This window comes from Sinohyriopsis cumingii, chromosome 1, assembly GCF_028554795.1.
Source record: "Sinohyriopsis cumingii isolate HCF-2022 chromosome 1, ASM2855479v2, whole genome shotgun sequence".
Classification (NCBI taxonomy): Eukaryota; Metazoa; Mollusca; class Bivalvia; order Unionida; family Unionidae; genus Sinohyriopsis; species Sinohyriopsis cumingii.
The window spans coordinates 182,519,181-182,540,420 of NC_142961.1; the positions used below are offsets into that span (position 1 = coordinate 182,519,181).

Consider the following 21,240-nt stretch of genomic DNA (forward strand, 5'->3'; position numbering starts at 1 on the left):
ATCAATCAATTCCAATATAAACATGAAATTATAGGCAAATAAGGAGACAACAAATTCCTGACAGAAGAGGATGGAGAGAAACACAACATCACCCCCACATGCAACATTCTACTAATACTGCTTTTTAACTAAAATCAATTAAATTTCATCAAATGATCTTAATTTATATACTACACATAATAATAATATATCATTTATCAACAAATCCCACATAAAACTAATTTTATAAATTTGTTTTAATATTTCACTGATCGGAAAAATTGATGCCTCTGCCTCAGAATAAAGTATGGATCAAAGGTATATTTGAAGTCATGTCTCTAGTTTCACCATTGGTAGTTATTTTTGCTATCCAATTATAAGTTTCAGTACAAGAGAAGGTAGAAGAGTGTGGGTGTTTACACATAGCTTATGCCCTAAAAAAATAGCTATAGTTGTCCCCTTCTTACACAACCACCCCTTCTGCATGCAGAAAGTGGCCATATAAGATGGATGGCCTTTCCACAGAGTTGCATTGAAAAACCATTCAAAAATGTCATTAAAATTTTGAAACAAACATTGCTTGGCATTTAGAATCATTCTTTTTTATTTACTCTGTTTTTTCATTGCTTAGAATATTCTCCTTATATGTTATGATGTTGTTTATTTGAGTCTTTCCATCATAAAATCAGGATCTGACGCCATTGTGTTTGAGTCCAAAAATGTTTATTTTTTCTTTCATTTACTTGATAAGATGTTAAAGTTAGCGATGATATATTCCTATGTTGCTAATTGTACAGTGCATCAATTTAATGATGCAGCCAAAAATTGTGTAGTTGGATGAAATGTTTGGATGTGGTACATGTTCTGTCACATGATTTTCAGTCTTTATCTGGCACCTGTTTTGTTCAAGGTTAATATTTTGTGTGTGAATCCACAGAATCTATATTTAGAATATGACCATGTTATGATCTTGACAATTACATCCAGTGATAATAATCAAAGAGAAGAACTCAGCAGCCATGTGAAGCCCATAACTCCATCACAGCATTTTTGAGCCTGAGTAACTATTAGCAGTTATAAATAATATAACATTAATCAGTGTTACATGTTATAATATATTTAGCCAACACTTCTACACTTTCAGGAAACAGATATTGGCAGAGATAATCAAACTACTTACCATATGAATTAAATATTGGTTCTCGACACATATTGAAATAAAATGTGGCTACTTGCGAGGGGTTAATTTGACATTTTTTGACTTAAAAGACTGGCCACATGCTATTATCAGAGGGGTGAATGCCGAGGAAGGTAAATGTTTGAACACAAACTTGTAGAACCCAGCAAAATTGGCCACATAATCATTAGCATTTATAAATAATATAATATTAACCATAGTGTTACATGTTATAATATACTTTAGCCAACGCTTCTATCAGTAGTGAAAACCTGGCATCAGGAAACAGACATTGGTAGAAATAATCAAATTACTTACTATATGAATTAAATATTAGTTCTCGACACATATTAAAATATAAATAGGTGGCCACTGGTGAGAGGAGTCATATAAGAAAGGGACCACTGTATTTGTAAAACTATATATTATATTTAGCACCTTAAATCTGTAAATTTTTAATAATGAAAAATTCCCTTATCAAAACAAGGACAGAAAGTAATTATTGAACTTTTTTAGCTGATGTGTGCCCTACAGGCAAGCAACACAATATGTACTACCTTATTCAGAAAATACTTGTTGAGTTTTCATTGCACATATTTTGCCAATTAAATACAACATGCTGATTAATAGTGTGTTGTATTTAAAATCACTAGACAAGTATATGCAAATTTCCATTCTGAAAGAAGTGACTGCTGTGCAGCTTTAGCTGCTTTATTGGCTCTCTGATTCCTATGAAAACCAATGAAACCATGCAGCCAACAGTACAGTATACTTTTTCCAAATGCAATGTTTGAGCAGTGTACTAATAATTAAAGATGAATGAAAATTACTGATGGCATGGTAATAGAAAAGTAACATAAGAACCCTGTCAGTGTACTAATAATTAAAGATGAATGAAAATTACTGATGGCATGGTAATAGAAAAGTAATATAAGAACCCTGTCAGTGTACTAATAATTAAAGATGAATGAAAATTACTGATGGCATGGTAATAGAAAAGTAACATAAGAACCCTGTCAGTGTACTAATAATTAAAGATGAATGAAAATCACTGATGGCATGGTAATAGAAAAGTAACATAAGAACCCTGTCAGTGTACTAATAATTAAAGATGAATGAAAATTACTGATGGCATGGTAATAGAAAAGTAATATAAGAACCCTGTCAGTGTACTAATAATTAAAGATGAATGAAAATTACTGATGGCATGGTAATAGAAAAGTAACATAAGAACCCTGTCAGTGTACTAATAATTAAAGATGAATGAAAATCACTGATGGCATGGTAATAGAAAAGTAACATAAGAACCCTGTCAGTGTACTAATAATTAAAGATGAATGAAAATCACTGATGGCATGGTAATAGAAAAGTAATATAAGAACCCTGTCAGTGTACTAGTAATTAAAGATGAATGAAAATTACTGATGACATGGTAATAGAAAAGTAACATAAGAACCCTGTCAGTGTACTAATAATTAAAGATGAATGAAAATCACTGATGGCATGGTAATAGAAAAGTAACATAAGAACCCTGTCAGTGTACTAATAATTAAAGATGAATGAAAATCACTGATGGCATGGTAATAGAAAAGTAATATAAGAGCCTTGTCAGTGTACTAATAATTAAAGATGAATGAAAATCACTGATGGCATGGTAATAGAAAAGTAACATAAGAACCCTGTCAGTGTACTAATAATTAAAGATGGATGAAAATTACTGATGGCATGGTAATAGAAAAGTAATATAAGAACCCTGTCAGTGTACTAATAATTAAAGATGAATGAAAATTACTGATGGCATGGTAATAGAAAAGTAACATAAGAACCCTGTCAGTGTACTAATAATTAAAGATGAATGAAAATCACTGATGGCATGGTAATAGAAAAGTAATATAAGAACCCTGTCAGTGTACTAGTAATTAAAGATGAATGAAAATTACTGATGACATGGTAATAGAAAAGTAATATAAGAACCCTGTCAGTGTACTAATAATTAAAGATGAATGAAAATTACTGATGGCATGGTAATAGAAAAGTAACATAAGAACCCTGTCAGTGTACTAATAATTAAAGATGAATGAAAATCACTGATGGCATGGTAATAGAAAAGTAATATAAGAACCCTGTCAGTGTACTAGTAATTAAAGATGAATGAAAATTACTGATGGCATGGTAATAGAAAAGTAATATAAGAACCCTGTCAGTGTACTAGTAATTAAAGATGAATGAAAATTACTGATGGCATGGTAATAGAAAAGTAATATAAGAACCCTGTCAGTGTACTAGTAATTAAAGATGAATGAAAATTACTGATGGCATGGTAATAGAAAAGTAATATAAGAACCCTGTCAGTGTACTAGTAATTAAAGATGAATGAAAATTACTGATGGCATGGTAATAGAAAAGTAATATAAGAACCCTGTCAGTGTACTAATAATTAAAGATGAATGAAAATTACTGATGGCATGGTAATAGAAAAGTAACATAAGAACCCTGTCAGTGCACTAATAATTAAAGATGAATGAAAATTACTGATGGCATGGTAATAGAAAAGTAACATAAGAACCCTGTCAGTGTACTAATAATTAAAGATGGATGAAAATTACTGATGGCATGGTAATAGAAAAGTAATATAAGAACCCTGTCAGTGTACTAATAATTAAAGATGGATGAAAATTACTGATGGCATGGTAATAGAAAAGTAATATAAGAACCCTGTCAGTGTACTAATAATTAAAGATGAATGAAAATTACTGATGGCATGGTAATAGAAAAGTAACATAAGAACCCTGTCAGTGTACTAATAATTAAAGATGAATGAAAATTACTGATGGCATCGTAATAGAAAAGTAATATAAGAACCCTGTCAGAATATTTTTGAAATGGAAATTCCATTACCATCAGATCTTATGCTTACCCTGCCACTGCGTGTACCGAGTATACCAAGAAGAGTTGCTTCTGAGGTTCCCAGACCTTCAACTGCCTCATGGATACAATAGGCATCATACTCATGTGGCATCATCATAAGGGCCAGAACAATCTCCTCAAAATCTCCTTGTAACTCCTCCTCTAGCTCTATCATCAGATTCTGTCACATGAAGAAACAAATAATAAATTTTACAGCAAATTACTGCATACTGCAAAGATTTTATGAACATCTGCCATCTCCAAAAAGGTCAGAACAAGAGCACATGTACTGTAAACAGCACATTTTATGCCCACCATATGTTTAATAGTCCTCGATGCAGGTAACTCAAATTTATGAGCAGAAACCACTTTTTTCTTAAGTCCTAGTGATTTTGACTCTAAAAGAGTCAATCATCCACAATGCTTGGTCAAGGACTATAAATGTATAACTAATGTTACTGTGCAAAAACTTTTTTTAAAGTCTAGGTGACCTTGATCTTTCACCCCAAATCTGTTTCATACAGACTCAAAGTGCCAACCATCTACAATGTTTGGTCCAGGTATGTGATTATTTTACAGAAACCAGTTTTATTTCAGTGACCTTGACCTTTTACCCTCTGACCCCAAAACTGATAGGATTCAATAATAATAATAATAATAATAGGCTATTTATTTTGATGGATGAATAACCCAAAGCCTCTACTTGTACACAGCTGAGATGCATAAATTATACAGTATTCACATTAAGTACAAGGTAATACATGAACTACAAAGGGGGCCCCGAGTGGCCGAGTGGTCTAAAGCGCTCTCCGTTACAGATCACTGCCATCTCACCTCTGTCTGTGTGGGTTTGAGTCTCGGATTCAGCCTATGTGGGTATGTGAGAAAGCTTGCCAGTAGCTTCTCGCGGGTCGGTGGTTCTTTCTGGGTTTTCCCGAGTTCTTCCTCCACCATTAATACTGGCCGCCATGTATAGCCTATCGTGTGCTGAAAAATGGCGTTAAACCCTAAAAACAACAACAACATGAACTACAAAGATACATTGTATTAATGACTGCAGGCAATAATACACAACAGGTTCATAAAAAAATATATAATTATACCTAGGGCTAAAATGAGTGTTTTACATCTGTGTTTAAAAAACAGAAAGGGCAATACATGATCTAATATTAGCTAAGATATTTCATATTAAAATGCCATTGTATGTGAAACATTTCAGTCTTCTGTTTTGGAATATATAATTGATTGTTTAGTACATTGGCATATGACTTCACTATGAACTTCAAAGACTTGAGTAAATGTATTCAGATAATCTGGTGCCAGGTTGTTTTGAACTTTGTACATGATATTCTGTCTGTAAAAGGTAACCATCTGAGTTTTTCAAAGAATGTTTCACTGGTGTTGACTATTGTTTTATCAACCTAAAAAATTCTAGCCAAATTCTTAAGCAACAATAATCAAACTGAAGTAACATGAAATAATTGTACAACACAATTCATGATTTATGCATAAAAATGCTTAATTCTTTTCAAATAAAATAACTAAAAGAACTTTTACTACATACAGAGTTCATTTGTTCAGACCATGACAGAATGTTTTCAACTGTCTCCTACAAACTTTCATGAGCGCTACTTTCATGCTTTTCATCTATTCAGAATAGAAAAATCCCCTAGCACTCTCCTTTTGTTTTGAATAGTGTCAACCAGAAGAAATGAAACTTTATGTGTGACAATACTCTCAATTTAACTAATACCTGAACTTAAAAACTGAGAGTCATCTGCATATAAACATATCAGTATGGTCATGTCCCAGTGGGAGGTCATTCATAAACATATGAGTATGGTCATATACCAGTGGGAGGTCATTCATAAACATATCAGTATGGTCATGTCCCAGTGTGAGGTCATTCATAAACATATCAGTATGGTCATGTACCAGTGGGAGGTCATTCATAAACACATCAGTATGGTCATATCCCAGTGGAAGGTCATTCATAAACATATCAGTATGGTCATGTCCCAGTGGGAGGTCATTCATAAACATATCAGTATGATCATGTCCCAGTGGGAGGTCATTCATAAACATATCAGTATGGTCATATACCAGTGGGAGGTCATTCATAAACATATCAGTATGGTCTAATACCAGTGGGAGGTCATTCATAAACATATCAGTATGGTCAGATACCAGTGGCAGGTCAGTGATAAACAGTCAATCGAAAAGTGATCATAAAACTGACCTAAATGAACTCCAACAGTAGCAATGGATGGATAATTTCAGACACCATCAAAACAATGGTTTGAAATCTGCTGTTTTAAAATGAGTTGAGAAAGATAGCTGTAACTTTGACCATTCCTAAATTCCTTAGTGGAATACTGCTACTGACCAGTTTAATTTACTTTTCTAAAATTTAATAGTAATACACCATTTGGATTCCCTGTATCTATTTTTCAATACCAAGATTAAATAGAGTTCATTACAGCCATCTGACACGATGGAGCTGACCTTACACAAGATGACAGATTGTTCCACCTACCAAATCACATGACATGATGAACTGTCAGCCTCTGACAAACAGGAAGTAGTTGCCAAAGAAATGTTTCAGTTTAGGTGATGTCTATGGAAAGTGACTTTTTTTTTAATTCTAAAAGTTTTAAAATTACTAAGTTGCATAAATTATACTGCAGCAGACAATATATACATTTGTATTTCAAGTTCATATAATAATAAACTAGTTTAAAGCTGCTTGACAAGACATTCATCTGAAAGGAAATTTTCTCAAAAAATGTTAATGTATTTAGTATATAAAGCTTATCCTTATTAATTTTACCTGACTTATTTTCATGCTGCCTTTACAGTAATAATTATAAATACAGTGCGACCCCCGCCTTAACATGCCCTGTGATAACACAAATTTGGATATAATGTGGTTGTGGCATGGCTCCTGAAATTTCATATATTCATTCACACATCAAAAAAAAATTTTTCTTCAAAGTACGTGAAATAGTATATAAAAAATTTATTATCATTTTGGGGAAGATATCGCATATGAATTCAAATATAATATGACTGTGTCATGGTTCCTGAAATTTTAAATACATGTACGTGTATTTTTCTCGTACCTGGAAAAAATATTTTTTTTAATTACAAGAAATAGTGTGTAAAACATTTATTATCATTTGGGGAAAGTTCATGTATGAATCTGAATATAATACGATCATGTAAGTCATCTTTGTGATTGTCTTCAATTAATTCTGTATACAATCATTGCCCAAACGATAGCCAGCATGTGTTTCTTCTTTAACTGCATATACAACCAAGCAGCAGACAATGCGGTGGTTGATAAAAGATTCTCACAATTTAATAAACATCAAAAAATGAAAGCCGCCAAGAAGTTTGCTGGGCTTGGCAGTGTTATTAAATGCAATCAGTTGACCAGTAAATAATGTCCGCTTTATTAGCTGGAAATTGAAAGGGTATCAAACTGTACATGCGTTCAGCTTACAATTTTTTATAAAAGTGACTCATGACCATTGCATGCCTACTGCACTTAGTTCTTGGGTTTTACATGTGTATGGTGTTTGCTTATGAACTCGTTATTAATTTCCTATTTTTGTATAAAAATATTTTACTATTATGGAAAAGCAAGTTCACAAACGCAAGTCATTCTCTGCACTTTGCGCAATGATTAGTATAGTAGTTTTCACACGTTTCTTTCAATATTCCTAAAATCTGAAGTAAAATTTACATGCATGCTGAAAGCATCTGTTGATTGTTAATTATTCTTGCTGTAGTCATTCAAATGAATAGGTGTACAAGCGTTAATTATTGGAAATTTACAATGGATAAATGTACACGGAAATGCATATGAGAAAATTTTAGCAGTATGAAAATTTTACAGACACTGTTCATAGACTTTGGAACGTAATGAACCATACATGTGCTTCATTTTTCTTAACCTAATCTTGCTGTTAATTTTTCCCATTGAATTCAGACACATAATGATCTGTGACAAAATTATTGAATATTTAAATATGTATGCAATTTTTGCAATGGAATTATATGTATTATGGATTAATTGCAAGCCCCAATGGTACGATATCAGATGGCAAGTAAACGGTGTAAATACTTGGTTGATGCTATATATTAGATATTGAATTCAGACACAATGATCTGGGACAAAATTATTTAATATTGTAAATCTGTGTGCAATTTTTCAATGGAATTACATGCATTATGGATGAACGGCATGATAGTAAACGGTGTTGATACCCTATTCATCATATACATTAGACATGAATACACGTATATGTGCCAATGAGATGTTCTCTGAAAAAAGTAAAATACTGTAAAGCCCCACATTAATGTGACCCTGCTATTAACACAATCCAATTTTTGGGACCCCAATTATCGCGTTATAGTGGGGTTTCACTGTATATAACAAAATTTTAAATAATTACTGCTTAGAAGTATAATGTTGTACAAAATAATTTTAAAGTTCTGCTTCCTTCATCAGATGGAATTTTGATCAATGAGGTCTGTTGACGTACTCATGTCAATGCATACTTGATATATCAGAAAGACAAATATCTAAAACCATTGTTTTTGTATTTCTCTACTATTAATTACATTTTTGTAACCCCTGCTTTGGCTCAATGAGAAAGTAAAGAGTCACTCAAGTGTCTGAAAGATCAAGACAATAAATCATTATTTTTGGGACAAATCAACATTAAAGTGTAAATTTTCAAACTTTAAATTAATGCAATGGGGGGAGGGTAAGTGCTTCCTAAAGAAGAACTACACAGCAAAGCCCGAAAATTAAGGGATTCTAAATCTTTTCATCATTATCAATTAAGAAATTGATAAACCATTGCAAAATCAATCAATATTTATCATAATCAGTTCATTATCGAAACAAGCAGCTTGTTGGAGGAAAATGGCATGTAAGCCAATGCCTGGAGGTGTGTTTCATTAACACTTGCTGATTGGTTAATCAATCAGCATGATAGACAAGTGGTGGTAGGTCAATTTCCTAAACCTGACCGATTTTTAAACAACTAATTATGTGTTGATAAAAAGGAATACAAATAGTTATATATAATTAGATTTGTCAGTTTGGGAAAAAAAGAAATAATTTGATTTACTGTCTTTTGCCATTTTTTTATATACTAAAGCTGCTTTTCATTTGTCAGAAAAAGAACCATTTTGATTGGTACACACTTGTCAAAGTAACACTAGGATTGTTACACACTTGTCAAAGTAACACCAAGATAACTACACATGTCAAAATAACACTAGGATTATTAGACACTTGTAAAAGTAACTCTGGGATTGTTACACACTTATCAAAGTAACACTAGGATTGTTACACACATGTCAGAGTAATACAAGGATTATTGCACACTTGTCAAAGTAACACTAGGATTGTTACAAACTTTAATATATTCATTAGCAACATTTCTAAACAAAAATCATCTGAGACTTCTTTTTTCTTTGCTAAGTGTAATTTCTGACCTCTTTGCTGTGAAAAAGGTAGGGTTTGATACTTCTGAATTCAGTACAATGTGTTAGAAATATCTGCACAAATCATTTTTTAGTAATGATACATTCATCTTGGATATTGTCATAGAACTCTTTTGTTGCTTTTCCAATAAGATTACTTTCTCTATTTTGGCTGAGAGTTGAAATTTTACAATATGATTATCTCTGATTTCAACTGCAAGATTTAAATCCTGATTTTAGAGTATTTCTGAATGCTTTACTCTCTTTTATTTTAGCACCTGATGTATACTCAAGACTTGCAGAAATAATTTATTCAAAGAGTAACATTCTCAAACCAATTTATCAGACGCCAAGGAATCTCATTGACATCCTTGTAGAAAAAGTTAGGGACGAAATTCTCAGGACAGCTGTACTTAATGGATAATTTTGCATTAGATTTTTCATATTGGTGGATATATTTTCTAATAACTGATGTAGGACAGTGGTCCCCAAGAAACATACATGTGAACAAAATCATAACTTTGTTTATTGCCTTTCTTGGTCTTATTTCATCACCATTACAAAATATGGCAAATGTTGTGAAAGAGGCGTGGTTGTAACAGCATTATGTAACACCTTTAGCTCAAAATAATAATGATACCATCAATAACATATAAGTATAAGGAAGGAAAGCATAGACAGACTAGTTGATTTAAGTAGAGAATCCAACGATACCATCAATCACATATAAGTATAAGGAAGGAAAGCATAGACAGACTAGTTGATTTAAGTAGAGAATCCAACGATACCATTAATCACATATAAGTATAAGGAAGGATAGTATAGACAAACTAGTTGATTTAAGTAGAGAATCCAACGATACCATTAATCACATATAAGTATAAGGAAGGATAGTATAGACAAACTAGTTGATTTAAGTAGAGAATCCAACAATACCATCAATCACATATAAGTATAAGGAAGGATAGTATAGACAAACTAGTTGATTTAAGTAGAGAATCCAACGATACCATTAATCACATATAAGTATAAGGAAGGATAGTATAGACAAACTAGTTGATTTAAGTAGAGAATCCAACGATACCATCAATCACATATAAGTATAAGGAAGGAAAGCATACACAGACTAGTTGATTTAAGTAGAGAATCCAACGATACCATTAATCACATATAAGTATAAGGAAGGATAGTATAGACAAACTAGTTGATTTAAGTAGAGAATCCAACGATACCATCAATCACATATAAGTATAAGGAAGGATAGTATAGACAAACTAGTTGATTTAAGTAGAGAATCCAACGAATCAAACCTTTTTGAACTTCTCATCATACTTTCTCTTCAATTCTTGTCTCTGTTTATTGCTTCGCTTTGGAATAATGGAGATAATGACTCCCATATCAGCTGCCCTCCCATCATCCATTGCCTTTTGCAGCCTCTCACAGTCATCATCAGCACTGAAGTTCTTTGCTGGCTTGACAGTACCATTATGATCCCTATCCTCATGAAGCCCCTCTTTCACCTCCTGCTCCTCTTTCACCTCCTGCTCCTTGTGCTGCTGCTTTGCAGCTTCTGCAGGAACATGGCTGGATGGCTGATTTAGGGGGTTGCTGACAATGGAAGCAGCTATACTCGCTTCATCTGGTTGTCTTACTCTGTTGGGATTCTGTTTTTTGGGTGTGCTTTGCTGTTGTCTAATGGCCGAAGGTGGACCTCCTCTGCCGTAAGTAATTTTACTCAGAGACTCCTGCAAGAATAAAGTTCATTTATTATAATTGTACTCAAAGCTGTATTAAAAGATCATGTCTTTTAAGAAATCACACATCTTAAAAGACTGTACAAATTTGATTCTATTTTTAAACTTTAGATGCTGAAGAGAGCTGTGATGATCTGTCATTTTGAGACCAACTTTTGTGTCTGTGTGTGTGTGTGAAAGAGGGAGAGAGATGTGGAGTAGGCTAACAGACTAAAATCATAAGATGCACAGTTGTGCATATTATCTAGATTTTGAACATCAGATTCTGTAGAAAACTTTATATTTGAATCACATCACTTCAGAGACACCTTTAAGGGTTCCATATGTGGTCATTTATAACAGATTCTACTGTATTTTAACAGATAACATAGTTTCCATGTTCACTAAATCATTTTATTTATTTTTTACAAAAAAGTGTTTTTGCAGGGCAGGCAACAATCTTACCTAGGGTCTGTGAAGAAGCATGAGGCACAGGTGGGACAGATATTACTCTCTTGGGTAGTTAACCTATGTCAACTTGTGGATGAAATTTCACACACATTAAGATCCAAACCCAAGGGACCCTTGGGGCCTCAGTAGTTAACCCTTTACCTCATGCAAGTGCCTTTGGGCACCTCAGGTGGGCAGAGCTTAAGGTGTAGGGAACTTTGTATTCCGAAATAAACAACAACACTAGCTGTGACTGGTGCATTATGTAAGAGTTTTACTTTCTGTAAGGCTTAAAAAAAGTTAAGTCTCTTGGCAACATGTGAGGTTATGTTAATTCCTATCTAGATCATATTTTGTATTTTTTATGATTTTTTTAAAAATGTGGTACACATGGCTGGAAATGTGACTGTTGTGACTAGAAAACTCTTACCCCTGTCTAGTTCCAGCAGAGTTATCTTTCTTAAATGCAATGGAGTACCTGGTTTTGTCCTTGTCAAATTGACAACCTAACATTGTTCTCTATGACATTGTGTGACATGCATGCTGAGGTAGGATAGAAAGTATATTTATTTCACAAACCATTAGCATTGAGGTCTATGGAAAAACGATTGGTACCGTGATACCTTTTGATACCTGCTGTAAACATCAGCCATTTTGAGTAGCTTTTCGTAGCGCCATTATCTGGGGAAAACCCCTATTAGATACTACATTCACTGGTGTGCATGACCATTATGTCAGATGACATGGTCGCTGTTTATGCTCTGGTCAAAATCTGCTATTTAAAGAAAATGGGTTGTATTCCCCGCTCTCCAAAATGGAGGTTGCAGATTTCGTTCAGTTACTTACTTGAGTTTTCAAGATTAGAATCACAACTATAAGAGCTTCAATAACTTAGTTAAAGGTTCTGATCTTGATGTAGGCAGCAATTAGTTTTTATAAATTATCAAATTCAGATCATTTAGTGTTGTAGACGCAGACAAAGAACTTGTAAATTTCAAGTATGAGAAATGGCAGTTACAGATGGTCACGTGGCTTAACTGACTTGAATCTGATGGTGAAGATTTTAAAGCGCATAAAAAATTCTTCCATGAAAAATAATTAACAGCTATAATGATTGGATTTCACTCTTAAATCTTTCCATACATAATATATGTGTACCAAAAATGTAAAACGGTTAAAATTGCAGTTAAACGTAATATACACTACACTGCTTAACAGTTAACAGGCAGGCCTATGTGTATGGAGTTGAATAGGTAACAGGTGTTCTATTTATAGTGCACTGCACTGGGTAACTTTGCTACATGCATATCAAAGGGCTAAAAAGCCATACACTCTATGAGGTAAAGGGTTAAAACACTTGACTCATGACCAGAAGGTTCCAGGCTCAATTCCCACAATCACATCAACCCAAATCTTCATCTGTATGATCCTGATTATAAACAAACTCATCTGAGAACTTGATGACACAAGTTTACATATCAAATCAGATCTAATATGGTCAGAATTATAGCCTCTAGAGTGTTCACAAGCTCAGCAAATCAGACACAAGATCACTTCATTAATATAGATGGATGTCACTCAAAGTCATCTAAGATCTTTATGATACAAGTTTACACAGCAAATCCGATCACTAGAGTCTTTACCAATCAATGAGATGCAAGATCAACTCATATGTGTGGATCTTGCTCCTAATAAATCTTGTATGTTTGGATCTTGCTCCTAATAAAACTCATATGTGTGGATGTTGCTCATAATAAAATTCATATGTGTGGATCTTGCTCCTAATAAAACTCATGTGTGGATGTTGCTCATAATAAAACTCGTATGCATGGATCTTGTTCATAATAAAACTTATATGTGTGGATCTTGCTCATAATAAAACTCGTATGTGTGGATCTTGTTCATAATAAAACTTATATGTGTGGATCATGCTCATAATAAAACTCGTATGTGTGGATCTTGCTCCTAATAAACTGATCAAAGATCTCAATAATACGGTTACATTCCAAAAATTATCTACAAAATAAACAAATACACAAAATCCCATCTTAAATTTCCTTCAATTAATTTAAGAATAAAAGCAAAGGACCCATTTATTTCTCATATTGTAATTTCTGCATAACCTATTTTAAATACTTTAGCAGTAAATACTGAAAATTAATTGGCAACTATAAGATCCTCTGAAATCTGTAAATTTTATGTTAGTTTAAATAACGCACAATATTTATGTTCAATAGAAAAGTTATTGTACATATAAAATAATCTTTGGCAGAATGGGGGCAAATCCCATCACAGCACACTGCACCAGCCAAGCTCTGAATTTTTCTCTATAGGAATACCTCAGGAAGAGGGACCTGGGGGACCTGAGGGTATTTATAGGGTTGTGAAGAGTGTCCAACACCTGTATGTGGAGCCACAAGGGCCTGATACGAGGAGTATAGGAACACTGATAACTGAAACTCAATAAGTCTGATCCTGAGAATCGCTGTGATAACAAACATCAGCCGATACTCCATACATGCACCTTAGGAACTGGATATGAAATATTTAGGCATAATAGTTGGGTACATTTAGTACTGACACAAAATGGGGGGGTCAAAAGCAAAGTTGTGAATGCATGAAACTTGGCAATGGCCCAAAGAAAGTGAAGGGAGCCTGGTGACAGTGTGACTGTAATGATGGCCCCCAATTTAAGGAAAGGTAAAGATGTATAAAGATAGTAATGACTGAGAATGCAATAACGTGAAAAATGCATGGACTAGGTTAGAAACCACATGATAATCCTGTTGTGCAGAAAGGTACATGTATTAAATATATGTATTACATAGCCAATTAGGAATTCACATGATCACTAATGGATGACACAGTTGAAAACAACCATTTAGCATAGGGTGTGAAAATGAATGATTTGTATATCCAGCTGTACAACGTCTCTGAAGTGTTCCAAAATTGTACAATGGTATCACTAAATAAAGATGTATAAGCACTCACTACTGTCATGAAATTGAGTCCCATGCCTAAATTTGCCATTAAGTGGGTGAGATTAGAGTAATATCCATACTTGCAAGAAAACAACTTTTGTGTTTATCCTGAGCATATTTGTTTAAAAAACTATGGTAGCCAATTAGAACAAAAAAGTTACATCTTAATCATAATTTGTTGAGTTTCAGCATTATCTAAATTTTATGTCCTTGCATCAAAATAATTTAGATGGTAAATTTTACAATGAGTACCATAATTAAATAACATGGTACAAATTTCATCCCAAAAAAATTAAAACAATTCATATTTACCTTTGTCTTGGTGATTGGTGGTATCTTTGATGCTAATGCAACAAGTACAGCCCTAGTTGGATGAGGTTTGGTACCGATGTCCTCCACCAGGTCAGAATCATATTTCTTCTTGTACAGTTTTCTTACCATTGGCATATCAATCTAAAATGGAATATATGCAAATGTCATCAGTCTAACATTCTAGATGACTCAGAATTTTTCTAATTTTGGTGAGCCAAGAATTGTCATAAACATATAAAAAAGGGTCTCTACAAGGTACTAATGCTCAAATGACTGAAAAGAATTTCCAGTGACTCAAGGTAAGTTTGTTTTTCTTTTTTAACTGCTTAGTACTGAACCTATCTTTAGTATCCTTGAGAAACACTAACATTTGAACTTTTGTTACAAAACTATTTTCTTATGTTTGAGTTAACAGGATCACAAAATACCTGAAAGTGCAGCATACATTTTGCTATCTCATCAAACCCTGGTGCCACGTTTATGTATCAGGAGGATGTAACCTACTTCCAAACTCTGTAGCATTAAGGTCATTTAAATTACACCAAAGTGGGTGGTAATACAGAAAAGTAGACAGATGTAGCTCTACAATGATACAAAATAATCTTGACTTTCTACTCACATTACAAAATATAGAGGGAAAAACATTTTTTAGACCCAATTTTGTACACCAAAAATTCAACAACTGACGGAATTTAATTTTATGTCTAGAGTTTAGACATTTTGGCCTCAGATCTAAAGCGGACCAGTCTGAACTGCAGACTAACAGGTGAACCTTTGCAAAAAATAGGATAAGTTGGGGATTTGGAGTAAATAGTGGCCATGACACAAAAATGATGGGTCCAATAGGCAAAAACAAAAAAAAAGAACCCCAACATTTATACTTTTGCACATGCATGAGAAAAAAATAGCTAACACAACTAGGCATCAGGATAAATGACAAACTCAAGGAAGCAGATTTATTTGGATTTATTCAGAAGTAGCCCCCAAAATGTGTTTCCTACTCACATTTCATATGAATATGACAAAAATCTCCAGGGGTCAATGAGTTATAGCCATTGACCTTGAACCTGGTATGGATACAAGATCACTGAACAGGTTTTAGTTAATACCAAGATATAACTATACAATAAGTTTGGTTAGATCTATAAGTAATACTGTTTAGAATAAAACTAAAGTTACTTATGTGGTAACATTTTAAGTATTCTAGTGATACATCCTCAACTTGGGTTCATTGGTACAATATATTTTAACTTGTTCGCACTATCATGCGTATAGGCCAAAACAGCTAAACACCTAAATCAAAACCAAAATGATCTTAAAATCAATGTCTAGATTGCTGAATATAAACTTGTTCACTGGAATTTAATTAAATACAAAGTCTCGACATAATTCACACATATATGTACAAGTCATTGCTTTCATAAGATCAATCAAATACAAAAATACAAGCAATGACCTCTGAATTAACTAAAAGGTCAAATAGACCTGGTTTTTAATAGTCCTTCATTAAAGTGTGGATGTGCTGGTGGTCAGATCTGCACCATTTTCATTCAGAACTAATTAAATATTGCACAAAGTGCTATTCTGAAAATCATATATTAATGCCACCATTCATTAAATAGTGCTATGTTGAAAATCCCATGTCAATGCCACCATTCATTAAATAGTGCTATGTTGAAAATCCCATGTCAATGCCACCATTCATTAAAAAGTGCTATGTTGAAAATCCCATGTCAATGCCACCATTCATTAAAAAGTGCTGTGCTGAAAATTCCATGTCAATGCCACCATTCATTAAAAAGTGCTATGTTGAAAATCCCATGTCAATGCCACCATTCATTAAAAAGTGCTATGTTGAAAATCCCATGTCAATGCCACCATTCATTAAAAAGTGCTATGTTGAAAATCCCATGTCAATGCCACCATTCATTAAAAAGTGCTATGTTGAAAATCCCATGTCAATGCCACCATTCATTAAAAAGTGCTATGTTGAAAATCCCATGTCAATGCCACCATTAATTAAAAAGTGCTATGCTGAAAATCCTATGTCAATGCCACCATTCATTAAAAAGTGCTATGTTGAAAATCCCATGTCAATGCCACCATTCATTAAAAAGTGCTATGCTGAAAATCCCATGTCAATGCCACCATTCATTAAAAAGTGCTATGTTGAAAATCCCATGTTAATGCCACCATTCATTAAAAAGTGCTATGTTGAAAATCCCATGTCAATGCCACCATTCATTAAAAAGTGCTATGTTGAAAATCCCATGTCAATGCCACCATTCATTAAAATGTGCAATGTTGAAAATCCCATGTCAATGCCACCATTCATTAAAATGTGCAATGTTGAAAATCCCCATGTCAGTGCCAACATTCATTAAAAGTATTGATAGCAAGACTTTTCCCACAACAGAGGAAGCTGAATAATGACTTTCCAGAATGGCTGTCAAGGTGGATATTTTGAAAGTTATCTCAGCATCATTTTAACACAGGAACAACAATATATTGCAAGAAAGCTGTACTTTAATATTAAAAAAATCTCACTAATGCCATCTATTGTGGAGATGTAGCTGTTACATGATTTACAAACTTTAGGGAGATCAGACTGGTATCATTTTAATTCAGGCCCAACTACACATCATAAGAAGTCTTTTGGTGAAAGCACAATGCCAATGTGACCAACCATTGAGGTGAAATAGCAATAACAAGATTTTCAAGATGGCCATTGTTTTGGCCATATTGGAGGTCAGATTGGTATCATTTTAATTCAGGACCAACTACACATCATAAAAAGTCTTTTGGTCAAAAGCCATGTTGATATAATGACTGATCATTCAATGGAAGTAGCTACAACAAGATTTTCAAGATGGCCATTGTGTTGGCCATATTAGAGATCTGACTGGTATCATTTTAATTCAGGACCAACTACACATCATAAGAAGTCTTCGGATGAAAAGATAATGTTGACTAAGTCTGCAATGTTTACACATGTTCAGTTTAATGGATGTAAATGTTTGCATGCATCTGGCTATCACTGATGCTGATCAACCAGTTTCCCATTCAAATATTTCCATTTCAACCAGTTTCCCATTCAAATAGTTCCATTTCTTTGCTCCACAGGATTGTCCACTAGAATTTTATATGCTATTTCTTTTAATGAAGTGTCAACTATTTTCACATAATAAATATGCATTACTAGGAAACTGCAGAAGTTGATGAGAATTGATTATAGCACACATTACACATTAAGTTAATTTACTGATAATGAAATAAACTATTCATCATTTAAATATTTGGAACAGTATAAAACATTATAAAAAGTATAAAACAATCTCATTACAATCCTAATGATATTTACTGAAACAGCCAGATATGTTCTAAAAACTGTCAGATACATTTAACAAAGACATGTCCTACAAACTGTCAGAAATACTGAACAAAGACAAGTCCTTCAAGCTGTCAGAAATATTCAATGAAGAAATGTCCTAAAAACGGTCAGATATATTCAACAAATACATGTCCTACAAACTGTCAGACCATGGGTTTGATCCCCGGCCGAGTCATAACAAAGACTTACAAAAATGGTACTAACAGCTGCCTTGCTTTGCGCTCAGCATCAAGTTGTTAGTGTTAGGACTGATCGGTCTGGTGTCAGGATAATGTGACTGGGTGGGACATCATGCTACATGTCTGTGGCAGGATGCCCCAGTGCTAGACATCACTATAAACTGTCACAATGCAGATATCATAGTAATATGACTGAAAAATTGTTACACTATGTTAAAAATCAAAATCACATGCACACACACACAAACTGTCAGGTATATTCAATGAAGACATGTCCTACAAACTGTCAGAAATATTTAACAAAGATATGTCCTACAAACTGTCAGAAATATTCAATAAAGACATGTCCTACAAACTGTCAGAAATATTCAATAAAGACATGTCCTACAAACTGTCAGAAATATTTAACAAAGATATGTCCTACAAACTGTCAGAAATATTCAATAAAGATATGTCCTACAAACTGTCAAAAGTATTTAACAAAGACATGTCCTACAAACTGTCAGAAATATTTAACAAAGACATGTACTACAGACTGTCAGAAATATTTAACAAAGACATGTCCTACAAACTGTCAGAATATTCAACAAAGACATGCATAACAAACTGTCAGATATATTCAACAAACACATATCTTACACACTGTCAGAAATATTCAACAAGAACATGTAATACAAACTGTTCAATAAATTTTGCAAACACATGTTATACTATCCATGAATTGTGTCATGTCTTAATCACGTCTTAAAATGGCAAAACTGTCTTTGTCGTGTCTTAAAATGTCTCAATTATGTCATAATCTTATCTTAAATGTCTGAATTATATCTTAAAATTTCTGAATTTTGTCTTACAATACATGAATTTGTCAGAATCTTGCAAGAAAATGCCAAATATTGCCACAGTCCTAACTTAAAATGTGTGAACTGTGCCAGAATCTTAACTAGATAACTGGAATGGATCTTGTCATAAAATGTTTCAATTTTGCATTTTATAATTTGAATCCTATCTCAAATCATTTGATTTTTGTCTGACTCATTCTTAACATCTCTACACTTTTGGCTAAACTTGTCTTAAAATACTGAATTTTGTTGTCGCCAAATTTCTGATTATTTGAATATTGCCAAGGACTGAGGATTCTAAATTTGTGCAAACAAAATTCAGTAATAATTCAGACACTGTGCCATAAGAGACGACATGATGACAAAATTAAGGCAACTTTCAGACAGAGTTCAAATCACATAATAGACAAAAATTAGACATATTTTCTTTTGATGGATGATAAATATAGATATTTAAAAAAATACACATCTTGTGCTTCAGCTATATTTATTAGGAATTTGATGACAGAAGGTAAGAATATCTCTATTACTAGGACTATATTTATTAGGAATTTAATGACAGAAGGTAAAAATATCTCTATTACTAGGACTATATTTGTTAGGAATTTGATGACAGAAGGCAAGAATATCTATATTATTAGGGCTATATTTATTAGGAATTTAATGACAGAAGGCAAAAATATCTCTATTACTAGGACTATATTTATTAGGAATTTGATGACAGAAGGCAAGAATATCTATATTATTAGGGCTATATTTATTAGGAATTTAATGACAGAAGGCAAAAATATCTCTATTACTAGGACTATATTTGTTAGGAATTTAATGACAGAAGGCCAGAATATCTATATTATTAGGGCTATATTTATTAGGAATTTAATGACAGAAGGCAAAAATATCTCTATTACTAGGACTTTATTTATTAGGAATTTAATGACAAAAGGCAAGAATATCTTTATTACTAGGACTATATTTATTAGAAATTTAATGACAGAAGGCAAGAATATCTATATTATTAGGGCTATATTTATTAGGAATTTAATGACAGAAATCAAGAATATCTCTATTACTAGGACTATATTTATTAGAAATTTAATGACAGAAGGCAAGAATATCTCTATTACTAGGACTATATTTCTTAGAAATTTAATGACAGAAGGCAAGAATATCTCTATTACTAGGACTATATTTATTAGGAATTTAATGACAGGACGCAAGAATACCTCTATTACTAGGACTATATTTATTAGGAATTTAATGACAGGACGCAAGAATACCTCTATTACTAGGACTATTTTGGTCTCATAATATGAGAGTAAATGTTATTTAAGAGCATTAGAAAATGTGCAGATGTACATAACATGGTTAACTCTATACATCCCTACATGTTTCTGGGTGGATATAATTTTCAAGAAAATGAAACAAATTCCTTGCGTATCTAATAATTATCTATGCCAAACCTTATGTAACTGTGTTTAGGCTCAAATAAACAGTAACAAAAGAAGAGTGAAAAAAAACAAGCTTTGAAAAATTTAACAAATAATTCATTTCCTTGGAAAAGCGCTGTAAAAATGAAAAAATAAGAACTTAAGAATCAAATCCAAAAACAATCCAAGAAAAATCCACGCATTAAATTTTATTAGTCCTTATAATGAAATGTTCTAATGAATACAAGTTCAAGTCCCAACAAAGAATCCAAAATGGAAGGCGACGACGTATACTGTAATCAGTATGGTGGTTATATTGTCCACAGTTCTTTTTTATTCCACAGTCAATAATATTCTGGTGCT

General features: G+C 33.0%; 1 protein-coding gene across 1 annotated transcript in view; it reads right to left on the reverse strand.

Moving 5' to 3' along the window:
• The window catches only part of LOC149808504 (annexin A6-like), a 227,558-nt gene that overhangs the window by 72,608 nt on the left and 133,710 nt on the right, over window positions 1-21,240 (reverse strand). The window contains exons 17-19 of the mRNA XM_089978253.1: window positions 15,042-15,182; window positions 10,876-11,310; window positions 4,074-4,244 (exon numbers count right to left, since the gene is read on the reverse strand). Coding sequence (XP_089834379.1) covers window positions 4,074-4,244; window positions 10,876-11,310; window positions 15,042-15,182 — 747 coding nt within the window. The remainder of the gene's footprint in view (window positions 1-4,073; window positions 4,245-10,875; window positions 11,311-15,041; window positions 15,183-21,240) is intronic.